A 12,686-nucleotide genomic window follows, 5' to 3' on the forward strand; every position below is an offset into this window, starting at 1 on the left:
AGAGCTTTTTATTCAGAACTTGGGCCAAATCTAAGTCCACATCAGGATTACCAATTTTCTGAGCCAGGGTAGTTTCTGTTTTTTCCATATCATCCTCAAGCTCTTGTTGTAGATATTTATACCCTATTCTGATTTTCCTGCCCCCCATTCTCAGGTTTTCAACTATTGGATTGCTCAGAGAAGGAGAGATCCTAGGCCTAATTGAGCGAAATGTTTGAGCGATTTGTCCATATAATAACCACTGACTTGCTGGAATACCAAATTTCTGCTGCAATATACTAAAACCAAGGATATCATTGCCTGCCATAACTACCCCAAGCAACTAACACCCAACTCCCTCCAGAGTCGACTATTTCTATTTTTACCTAAATGGGAAAAGATATTAGAATTCCAGAGGTCAATATTGTCATTACTTTTTGGGATGCTCAAAAATTTCATTACAGGCTTCCAGGTCCCCCATGCCCCTATCAAAATCTTGTATCTGGCTCTCTTGTAGTACCTGCGATCACCTTCACACATTAGTAACCCCACAGCCTTCCTTCCTACTAAGAGATTAAAAAGGGAGGGGAGTACATAATTGCCAGGCTGGGATTCTAATACTTCAGTATCATATTGAAACAGTATATTCATTTGTACCAATAGACACGTCCAGTGATACAACCTAAGATTAGGCATCGCCAGGCCACCCCTTGACAGTGGTAAAGACATACGGGCAATTGATCGTCTAGTTTTCCCATACTGCCAGATAAAACGAGTGAATACTGCTTCTATTTTCCTGATCATCCCCTCTTCCAATAACAGAGGAATAGCACGGAACAGATAGAGGAGCTTGGGAAACATAGTCATTTTCAATACGTTTACCCTACCAATCAATGATAGATGTAAAACATCAATCCTTTTCAGCTCCTTTTCAATTGAATCTATCAGGGGTAGATAGTTATCTACAATAATCTTATTTACATTCGCATTCACCCTTACCCCCAAGTACAGCGCTGACTCCACATATCTTTGATCCAACTTAGTGATGTTACTCGTACAGATTATCTGTGTTTTTTCCTCATTCAAGCGGTAACCTGACTGTCCACCGAAGACCTTAGCCAGTTGACATAGCTTAACCACAGCTTGTTGGGGGTCCGTTGTTATAATTGCCAGGTCGTCAGCATAAGCCAGCAGTTTGGTGGTATGGCCAATGAGTATCACTGGGGTGATCTGTTCGGAAGCTAAAATTTTCTGTTTGAGAGGATCGATATACAGTGAGAACAAGATCGGGGAGCAAGGGCATCCTTGCATAGTACCCCTTCTGATTATTATTTCATCCGATCTTTGGCCCATGACCGTAACCCTCACAACCGGGTCTCTGTACATCGCCTTGATAGCTCTCATACTCTTATTCCCAAAACCTCTTCCGGCTAGAATGCTCCACAAAAAATCCCAGACCACGCGGTCGAATGCTTTCTCCGCATCGAGGAGGATCATGGCCATTTCTCCACCCGTGGCAGCATGGGCATCAAATAAATCAATAGCACGTCTTGTGTGGTCCGTAGTGCCTCGACCTGGCACAAACCCGTGCTGCCATTGGGAGACAAGACGGCCAATGACCCCCCCCAATCTATTCGCCCAGACCTTGGAATATAATTTCGTATCCGCGTTGATAAGCGAAATTGGGCGATATGAGCCTGGGTTAGTTTTGGGTTTGCCCTTTTTATGGAATATGACAATATTTGTCTCCTTCCAGGAGTCTGGAATTAGGCCTGTGCATACTATGCCATTAAATAAATCCAAAAGAATTGGGGCAATTTCCTCCTCTAAACATTTGTATACTTCAAGGGGAATCTCGTCAGGGCCCGCAGCCTTACCAGCTGCTAATCGCCGCAGCGCCATCCTTACCTCGGTCAGGGTCAGGTCACGTTCCAACAACTCCCTACTACATTCATCTAGTGCTGGACCATCATCTTCAGATTCTGGGCTTTGAGCAGACATCCCACCCTCCTCATCATACAGTTTTTGATAGAAAGTCTGGAAAACTCTTAGTATATCCTTTGACTCCGTATGTTCGATACCATCTTCCTGTATACTGGAGATCGAGTTTTTAGACCTCTCCTGCCTGATCCGAAGTGCCAGTGCCCTTCCTGCCTGTTCACCCGTCTCGTAGCGCTTTGCCATAGAGGACTGATACTCTCTGGTCTCCTTCTGTGTCACTACTCCCTGTAGATCTGCTTTGATAGTGGCCATTCTGTTTAAACTTGCCTGACCATCAGCCCCCTGCCCTATTTCCTTGATATGCTGTTCTTCTGCTATTACCAGCTCCCTGATCAGAGTCTCAACCTTTCCCTTATCCTCCTTCCTCAATCTAGCTGAGCAGCTTATTGTTTCACCCCCTCAGAGAAGCCTTGAAGGCTTCCCAAACTCCGTTACGGGAGGTGCTGTAGCGATTTATCTCATAAAACTCCTTTGCCCATTGTGTTAGATGTCCCACAAACCTGTCATCCGAAAGAAGCTTTCTCTCAAATGACCAGTTTGTTTGTCTCCTCTCGACATTATCTACTTCACAAGTTAAGATCAACGGGTTATGGTCTGAAATGGATTTGGGTAGCTTTGTGATATTAACTTTGCCAAGCTTCTCTGAAGAGAGCAGGAAGTAGTCCAGCTTGGAATATTTCTGATGTGGGAAAGAAAAGTATGTAAAGCCTGGGTCGATAGGTTCCTTAACATTCCAGACATCCTTCAACCCATGTGATCTCATGAGTGAGGTCAAGGCCCGAAACACTCTTGGTTTACATCCTGAATAGCTACCTGCTCTATTCCAGTCAACCGAGATATTCAGGTCACCACACATTATAATCGGTGTTGGCCAATCTGCGAGCTCTCCCTCTAAAATATCAAACACTTCCGGATCATCGTGGTTTGAACCGTACACTATGCACTTCGTATATCCAAGAGTCAGCTCGACTATTACCCATATCCCTGAGCTATCAACGTCAGATCTCTTGACCCCACCTAGAGTTTGTTTAGCAAGAATGGCAACCCCCCTAACCGTCGAGGTTTGCGAAGAGCAGGCTAGTAGCTCATACCCCCTTATGTACAGTAGATTTCTTTTAGACCAAGGAAGGTGGGTCTCTGGCAAACACAGAAAATCAAGATTATTATATTTAACAAAATGACCCAATCTTTGGCGCTTTCTCCAGTCATTTAGCCCACCAATGTTGATCGTACAAATTTTAATGTGTGGCATAATCTTGAATTAAGTTTCCCTGATAGAAGAGAGAAAACATCCAGGGCTTGTCCGTTGTTGTCAATGAAATCCTCTGATAGAAACCAAAAACCTCGTTACACCAAAACATCTAATTTTTTACTTTTTCCTCCTTTCCCCCCAGACCCCTCCCCCCTCTTCCCACCCCTCACCCTCCCCCCCAGCCTTCCCTCCCCACCCGGCTCCCCCGCCCCCACCCACACACCCACTCATGTGAGGCGCTCAGACCTGGTCTGTGCACGTGATGAGAAGCAATTGAAGCAGTGGGAGTGAAATTAAACAACACCATATATATAATCCACACCCTGAGTATAAATAAACTACCGTTGAATACCTAAGCGCCACAAGTGCGCCACTCACCCTGCACACAAATTTGAAATACTAAAAATATTCCAGTTGGAATTCCATATTCTTCCAACTGACCCTATTAAATTATTTCTCTGAGTCCGCAGACATTATGGCCATTGGTGCATTTCTGCCTGTATGAAGCACATTCAAATATAGTACAACTCCATACTATCACTACTGTGTCACCCTTTTCTAAAAAAGTTTGAGAACCGTCAGTTTATTTCTGTATAACATTTGATCAGCAATTAGGAATGGTAGATAGCAACTAATCTTTCATTAACAATTATTAATGAGTAGCAGGTAAACATTTTTCACTTGGATACATGTTTATTGGGCTTGAGAATGAATATAGGTAGAGCTTCATGCCTATAGTTAGACAGTTCTGTCTCACAAATACAAAAATTAAAACATTTACATGACAAACATAGCAAACCTGGAGCAAGCAATATACAATATCCTTCTGTAAATCTGCTCAACTTGGTAGTGTCTTCGTTCTATAGCAGGTAATCATTCTTCAATTAAACATTCTGCTTCGAATGTAGCAGAATTGTCAGCAATAAATGTAGGAAGTTGTATACTTAACAATTTTACGATTCAATAGATGGACATATTCATCTACATTCTACAATTATTCATAATGATTGTTACATCTTCTATGGTAGAGGTTATAATGTTACTATCCTGACTTTTTGCACAGAAGATGTGCTTGTCTGTTGATCCTTTTTGCAACTTATTGGTCTACGTAAGCCCAAAATATCAATGTTCTCCCGCTGTACCTCGCACGTAAAGAAAGTTGTCACTCCACCTTCAGCACTAGCATAACATTGAATTCATTTCTAGGTTTTCAAAAAACTTTTATAAAGAGCATGTATTCATCTGGGATCAAAGATTGTATTCTGTCAGTGCCTGGTGTAGACTACAATAATAATGGTTTTGTTTGGGTATGTAAAGTCATTTTGTGGCTGGGGAGTGCAGTCATTAACAGAAGGTTGCTCATGTGATCTTGGGGAGCTTTCAGTCATATCACATTTGCTCCAATGCATTTGATCCAGAGCAAACACTATGTGGTTGCAAATCTGAAATACTAATTTGCTGTAGCTAAAATATGTATTTGATTTCCTTAATCCCTAATGTTTTGATTTGAACTATACTGTGTAGATCATGGGTGTGTTCCCAATGTAGTTCAAGCTGGGCCTGATCCTTGCTAGTATTTTAGGATAATGATTGGTAATGTAAATGAGTTCCATGTCAACTCTTTGCATGTAAATTTATCTTATGTCGATAGCCTAAAACTTGAGCATGAATCAGCCTCCCTCGGACCCTCTTTCCTCATCCCTTTAAGAATGGGTCTATTGTTTTTAATTGAAAGTGAACTTAAAATGACCAACATGGACAAGAACTCCTGTAGAGTGGTAAAGTCAATTAATGAATTTGAGACCATGGACCCTAAGGATTGTGTAGAAGCTTGGAATGTTCAAATATAACTTCTTATGCTTGATGCTTGTTAAAAGTTGGAGACAGTCGTTGCTCTGCTCTTTTTTTATTGGTGAGCACTTCTGGTCTTGTTATATTGTCCACAACATCCATGCTTAACCAGCCTCAAGAGCTTAATGAGCGTATCCATGTTATAGACATTGTAGGGTCAGATACTCACTCTTCTTGTGCAATAAAGAGATCACCAAGATATAGGTGTAGTCCCTTGCCCCACAATTCTGATGTACATAATCTGAAATTATCCAGCTACAGGCCAGATTCTGGTGATGTGAAATGGCAAACTCACCAAGGACCGGTAAGAACTATTACATTTTGTGGGAATATAGTATTTTGCTATTCGTGTTTAAGTAAGCTATTTTGTGTCATTGCAACAGGTTGGAAAATCTAATCCACTTTAGCATTCAGGCGGTTATAGCCATAAATCTCATCATGCAATTACCTAGGTTTTTGTTTATGTAAACTTCAGTAATGTGTTTTTAGCAACCATGAAATCAGTATTTTCTTGCAGATAACCAGGATAGAGACCTGTCAGTCTTTAAGTGGTTATTTATATGATCTTCAGTTCCAAGTTTTTCAAAAATGCAATACAAATCTGCTGAAGTTGGTGCATATCTTCCTAACTGTATAATAAGGGGCGATTACAATGTCATTAGGAAAGCATTCCCACTGAATTGGGTTAGGAATGCTTTCCGAACAATTCATATTCGTGGAGTCCTACTGACCAATTACGATGTGTCCAGATGCTTACGGACTCGGTTCGAATGGACTTCCATTGACTTCCATGGAAACCTGTGTGCTAAACAAGAACACAGTCTCCTTTGAAAAAGGGGTGGTTGGGGAAAACCTTGCACCCTGTGGAGGGCACCCCATGGTGCCTGCCAGACTGTGCTTGGTTGGGAAGGGGGGTCCCTTCGGTACACCCCTGGGCCCCATCCGTAGGCCTATGGGTAAAGGGGGGCCTGCTATGAGCCCCCAAAGACTGATCACCACAGCCGTTTTGCCATGGTCAAAACGATTTGGAGTGGCAGTCCGAATCGGTCACCATACTCGCTCGTTCGGAAACCGTCTCCATTGGGCTGTAGGATTCGGCTCCGAACGGCTGCCTGAAACCCATTCGGAGCCGATTCAGACAGACCGGGCAGCTTACTTGCATCTTACTCGGTCATCCGGAAAAGTGACCGATTTGGTAAGATACAAGGGTTCCGAATCGGATTCGACAATACCGAATCCCATCCGGAGCCCTTCCTAACGACATATTAATCGGCCCCTTCATGGCCACTTTGCAATGAGCTGGAATTTCCCCATAGATTGACTTACCAATACCGAGGGTACCAGTTACTCCAGAGATCAGAATATACAGTCCACTATTAGTTGGACTCAAAACGTCCACTGAGAAATGAGGAATTACCAGAAATTGGTAGTTCCTCATTTTTACCCAGACTTTCACCCCAAGATTATGGCTGCTTTTAGATACCAATTGTTCTGAGTGAAAGTGTTTCCATGGATTTCATAATTCTGATGCAGCTGGTAACTGCTGTTACTGCCCCATTGGAATTAAGTGACCACTTGAACTGAGGGCCTTAGTTTCTAAGAAGGTATTCTCCACCAAAGATGTGCTTTATATTACAGATAAAGCATTGAGAACTTTATAATATTTGTGAAGGTGAGGGCATGAGGTTCTGATGAACACCCATGCACTTCTCCTGAAGAGGAGACTGTTTTATTGTTGCTTGAGAATTCAGCAATGTGTTCAGTTTTCAGAAATACTTTTAAGGACAGTTAACTGAACACCAATCTGTAGATGCCATACATTTAACAACCAACAACACATTATGTCTGCTATGGGAAAGCAAACCCTCTGCAAAGCCTCTGTCTTTGCCATCTTTTTCTAGCAACGTTTTATGCAGATAAAGAAGATGGTGGACATAGAAAATGTTGCCCACAATATGGACCTGAAGGCACACCCAGACTGGAGCATGACAACTAAAGAGTAAGAAAGGACATGAAGTTCAAAGTAATATACAAAGGTAGAACAATTCATGTGAATGGTAACAGGATGAGGAAATCTCAGGATTCATATTGGATATCTCACCAATGTTTACCATATTAATTAAATGCAGGAAAGAAGTCAAGTCCCCATCTACAAGGACTTTTCATATCTTTTGTGTGGAAGAGTCGATCTGAAGTTTCAACCCAACTGGATCCTACCAGGCGATGCAAAGGAAATCAGACAAAGAAGACTATGGCCTTTATAGAAGGCATAATATGCCAAATGCCAGGCATCAGACCAATCTATATCATAGTAATTAAATGCAAGAAAGGAGCCAAGCCACCATCTACAAGAACATCTCTGTTGTGCGGAAAAGTCCTTCGGAACTTCCAATACAGCTTAATGGTATCAGATCCTACCAGGAGATTCAAACAGCCAAAAGAAGGTCTTAGACTTAGGCTAGTATCTGTGGCATTCATGGGAGCATTAGCAGGAGCCATCACATGCCAAAGGTCAAGCATCAGACCAGTGTTCCATATTGCCATTCATGCTGGATCACAGGTAGAACTCAGATGAACTTACCTTTGATTCAACAAAGGGCATTTTAAGTAGAATGCCTTAAAAGATCTGCCCATCTACATTTGAGACCTGAATTATTGTCCATTTCAGCTGTGTAACTGTAGTCTATGTATGTTTCATTTATAAATGTATTCTGTTCTTAGTTACAATCATTCTGACTTTTGTTAGTAGTATTCCAAACAAATGTATGCACTTATTTGTTTCAAATTTGTTCTAATGAGGCAAAATACACATCCCTTAACAGGCACCAGGAGATGTAGTTGTCAGTGCCACCTGACTGACCACCCGTCCCAGAAGGCACACTCTTAGTTTATTTTAAATGTCATGATAGTCTCTATTTTAGAAACACTGTGAGAACTTTAATCTTTGTCACGCCATGGCCATTCAGCAACCCAACATCTTTATGCTTTTGCAAATGTTCCACCAAGCACTCTTCTTATTAAACACAGTCCACAAATTGTATTTTCTGTTTTTCTTCAATTTCCTTTTCTTTATTCTTTGTCCTTCTTCTTCTAAAATACCACAATATATACAATATACAATGGTCGACTATTGTAATTACTTACAGCTCTGAAGAAGTCTATCTGTCAAAGACTGACTAAGACGAAACACGTGTTGGCTGTTTTGCAAGTGGTATTTTGGAAGAAGAAGGACAAAGAATAAAGAGAAGGAAATTGAACAAAAACAGAAAATACAATTTGTGGACTGTGTTTAACAAGAAGAGTGTTTGGTGGAACATTTGCAATTGTGGTTGAACCACCCTGGTGGTTCCTTTGGAGTCGGCTCTGATCTACCTCGAGCACCAATCAAACTGTATAGACTTACCTTTCCTAAACTTGCTTAGCGCTCCTTTGAACTGTTGCCATTGTGGAATCTTTATGCTTTTCTTACAGCACGCAAGTGGATATCCTTTGCAGGGTCTAAGTGCACGTACAGAGCACACTTTATGCTGTTGCATCTCAAGCCCAGTTGCCTTTCTAAAGAAACCCAAGAGACACTTGGGTTTCAAAGTTTCATTGAAGTAGAAATGAATGTCTCTTTATGTGCCTATGTGAAGATTTCAGTAAATACTGTGCTAAAGCAGGTAAACATAGCCTTTTCCAAAACTGACTCTTACACTAGGGAGTGTGTTTAAAGTGCATTGAGATGATGTCATGTGTCAAATAGCTATTAAAAAGAGGACCCTGACACATTAGTAGGCCATTAGCACAGAAAAAGTACTTCAGTGTATTGAGGAAGTGCAGAACAGCTTCCATGTCCCATCCAATACAGCAAAACATTTTGTTGAGAATGGCTTACGGTAGTTGCAGAAGCCTTCTTACAGACATATTATTGTACCCACTTTAGAAGGTCCAAAAGGCAAGTCTACTATCACAACGTTTCTCTTTTTGAGGCTTTTTCAAGAAAATGTGGTTACTTTCTGTTTCCATCTAATGTTAAAAAAAGCATTTTCCATAGCCAATTACATTTAACGTATAATTTATCAATCTAATTTATACCACAAAATGCATTCCTCTTTTCCTCTAAACAATATAAAATGTGTTTAGATCAATCCTCTAGAGCACATGTAATGTATGCAACTAGTGGATAGGCTGTTCAGCAGGGAAAATGGAGGATTGTGTTTTTTTACTAATCCTCAGTTCCCAACAACCCACATTTTGTGATACTGGAAAACGCTTTACATCTGGTGTCTTCATTTCCTTTACCTGGAAAAAGTGTTTTGCTTGTCAAAGATCCCAATGTGCTCTCTCCCACATCCCCCACCCAACATGAAGAGCTGTAGAAAAAAACTGTAAACTGGTATGTTAAAAATTAGAATATTAAATAGGAAAGCTTAATTGGAAATACATTAATAGTTCCAAGAGCAAGAAGATGAAACACTGTTTGAAAACTCTTGCATTTCTGGCAAATAAAAATTTACTATTTGTAAAAATATTCACAAAAGATTCAAAATGTTATTGATTTCCCATGTTTCCTTCATGGAAACCGCAAAATAGTAGTGGCTGAAAGGTGCTAAACCAAGAAAGAAAAGTGCCTAATATCGTGCTCTCGTAAAGATTTTCAGTGTCTTAGAAACTGTTTGGTCGAGCTTTTTGTGAACCAAAATCCTTAAAGAAAAGTCCTAAAAAACCTTTGGCAACTGAAATCCAAGGTTATCTAAGCCTTAGAACTGACCTACATGTTGCACACAATCCTTTCAATGGTTAATTGAGAGACCAGTTGGTCGTTTAGAAACGAGCAAACATATGCAGTATAGATGCATTTCCTTCCTGTTAGTCTTCAGAAAGGACATGAGAGTTCCACAGACTTCTTTGCATGTGTGAAGCTGCCAGCAATGTAGCTGGTCTTTGTAGAAGTTTCCACAGCCACCCACCATGTATTAGCTATACACTACATTATTTCCTAAACCAAGACAGCAAGCCACAATCTCCAAGTTATTTCAGATAATGTCAACTTCATGCCTCAGATAACAAATATACTCTGACAGCAAGAACTTCCTTCCACTGCAGATGCCAGGTAACCCATTTGCTGTCTTTGCAGCAGTTCCCAGCTCCAGTTCCACGGACACCACTTCCATCCTATTCCAGCAGCAGCAGCAACAGCAGCCACCCGTTCCAAGCAGCACAAGACACCATTCTTCTCAGGACGGCAGCAGCAGCATCACCATCATCATCGCCCCACTCCAGCCCCCAGAGGACACCTTCTTCGTTTCAATCACACCAGTATGCAATGACAAGCAGTATAGGACTGCATAAACCCTCTTGCAGCAGCTCGCCGCTTCACTCGTCAACAGAGCAAAGCTACTCACAGACTGCCGCAGCAGCTAGATACAGATCACAGAAAACCATCTTCAATTTTCCTTCAAGAGCTCCTCCCAGCAGCAGAGACCCTGGTTCTCTTTCTGCAGCAGCACTCTGCTCCAGGCAAAAAGGTAACAGTTACTATATTGCTGCAGAAGCACCCAGATTCTTGCTGCAACATCCGCAGCGACCCAGTTACAGCCTAAACTCAACACCTCCAAGATCCATATACCAGGTACAATCTGCATTTTCTCCACACACTTATGCTCTTCCAAAGTTGATAAACCCCTCGCATGTTACTTCAGATGCTTCCCATACTGAAAATCCAAGTAAATAATTCAATATTTTTGTAATTGAAACCATTTATCAGAACATAGTGACCAGTAATTGATCTGGCTCCATTAAGTTCGTGTACATTCCTGGAGTTTACAGCGGGTATCCCAACACTAGTAGACCCCACACCCTTCTATGCAGAAATATAGGGTTCTGTGATTGGAACCTGCACAAACGGGTTGGGGTTCATCATGGTGCTACTTTAAAGTATTGGCAGGCAGAAATGCAAGGGACCAAGAGGACAAAGATGCTGCAGCTTTTCTAATTCGAAAATTTATAAGTATTTCAATTTTACAATATGAACATATTGATGGTCTTTAAAAATACCTAAGTCAGAATGTTTTGTTATAAAGTGTAATTCTTTAATATTTTATAATCAATAAAAGAATAATACTTATAAATGCCAAGTGTAATTACTGTTTGTAATATTGTCAAGTAAATTAATAATGCTATTTGCTGTGAGGGGCCTTATTCCTGGCACTGCAAAAAGCATGCACACACAGTTTGTTTATTTATTATTAAGACATATTGCATATTAATCCAACTATCTATGCATATTAATCCAATTAACTAAGTATCATAATATGTGAATTAATATTTGTACATGTCCAGTGAGTATGATATGTACAATTTCACAATAGCATGCCTATTAATCAGTCTATGTGTAGCACCACATACAATTGTGAAGAACGTCAACACAATTTCCATATATATAATGACGTTGTAACACCAACAGCTATATTGTGCTTGCAAAACAGGTTATGAAGGTTGCAAGGTAATGAATCATTGAATGTTTGACAAAGTTCTACCGTTATGTCAGGGAGATGGTGGTGATGTCACTCTGCCGATTATTGCATAGACCAGGGGAATTCAGGGGACACACGTCCATATGGGCCAATGTGTAGAACACCGGCAGAACATTCTTATGGTGTTTTATTTAACTAACCTTCCCACAATCTTAAAAAATTAACGTTAACAACATATTGTTTCCTAAAAAAAAAATTGTGAAAAAGAATGTGTATTTGATACTTTTGCCACAGTGTAAGAGTACAATAAAGTTAGGCTGTTAATAATTTTCTATGTGCCAATTGCCCATAAAAAGGGTACAGGGACAGTGAGAGCTATGTAAATGCAATTACTGCACTATGCAAGACAATATACAGACAAGAGGGAGTAGGTAGCACATGCCCGCACGAACAGAATAGTGAATGACATGTTTCGGACACTCTACAATAGTGGAGACTTTTTTACTTTTTGCGGATAGCATAGCTAAAATCCATCCAACGGGTGAGCATACCAATGGTTCCAATTACTTCTGATGCTGGCAAGGCATGAAAGCCATAGGTAGAGAAAAATACGCGAGCAGCAGTGAGGTTAAGCAATATATATGATGTTTTATCATTTCTGTTGCATGCTCAGAATTTAAGGCAGGGTCCTCCAGAGTCGGTCTAGGAGGGCCGGATTGATGCCAGTTTTTTAAGATAACTACAATTATCTAAAAATCTGGCATGAATCGAGCCCCCCAGTACTGACTTTGGGGAACCCTGATTTAAGTATGTGTATGAGTCCAGATGTTTACAGTCCTGTGCAATGTTGTGTAAAGCCTTCGGTACACATGGGCCTTCAATAGCCTTCGAAATGTACAGGTCAGTAGAGTCTAGTGCTAGGAAACGTTTTCCACAGTCACATTCCCAGTGTGTCATGCATGTGGTCTGTGAGGTTCCACATTTTCCTTCCCACAGTGTATGTGCTGTGATTGGCAGATGACATCAGTCTGAGCCTCAGCTACCACAAATGAGCAAGACATGAATCGCAAGGGTAGTGCTGGGTCAAGAAGGGAAGACACAAAGGCACTGATCCCAAGTTCCCTGGTTAAATGCGGTATATGTGG

At 41.0% G+C, this 12,686-nt stretch overlaps 1 protein-coding gene across 2 annotated transcripts in view; it reads left to right on the forward strand.

The window, feature by feature from the left end:
• BICD1 (BICD cargo adaptor 1) overlaps positions 1–12,686 on the forward strand; it is an 801,460-nt gene that overhangs the window by 571,788 nt on the left and 216,986 nt on the right. Inside the window, exon 8 of one of the 2 annotated variants that reach the window (XM_078673794.1) lies at positions 10,203–11,125. The exons of the other annotated variant lie outside the window; for it this stretch is intronic. Coding sequence (XP_078529920.1) covers positions 10,203–10,799 — 597 coding nt within the window. The 3' untranslated portion in view covers positions 10,800–11,125. Of the gene's footprint in view, positions 1–10,202; positions 11,126–12,686 lie in introns of those variants that run through there. 2 annotated transcript variants of the gene reach the window in all.

This window comes from Lissotriton helveticus, chromosome 1_1 (assembly GCF_964261635.1).
Source record: "Lissotriton helveticus chromosome 1_1, aLisHel1.1, whole genome shotgun sequence".
Lineage (NCBI taxonomy): Eukaryota > Metazoa > Chordata > Amphibia > Caudata > Salamandridae > Lissotriton > Lissotriton helveticus.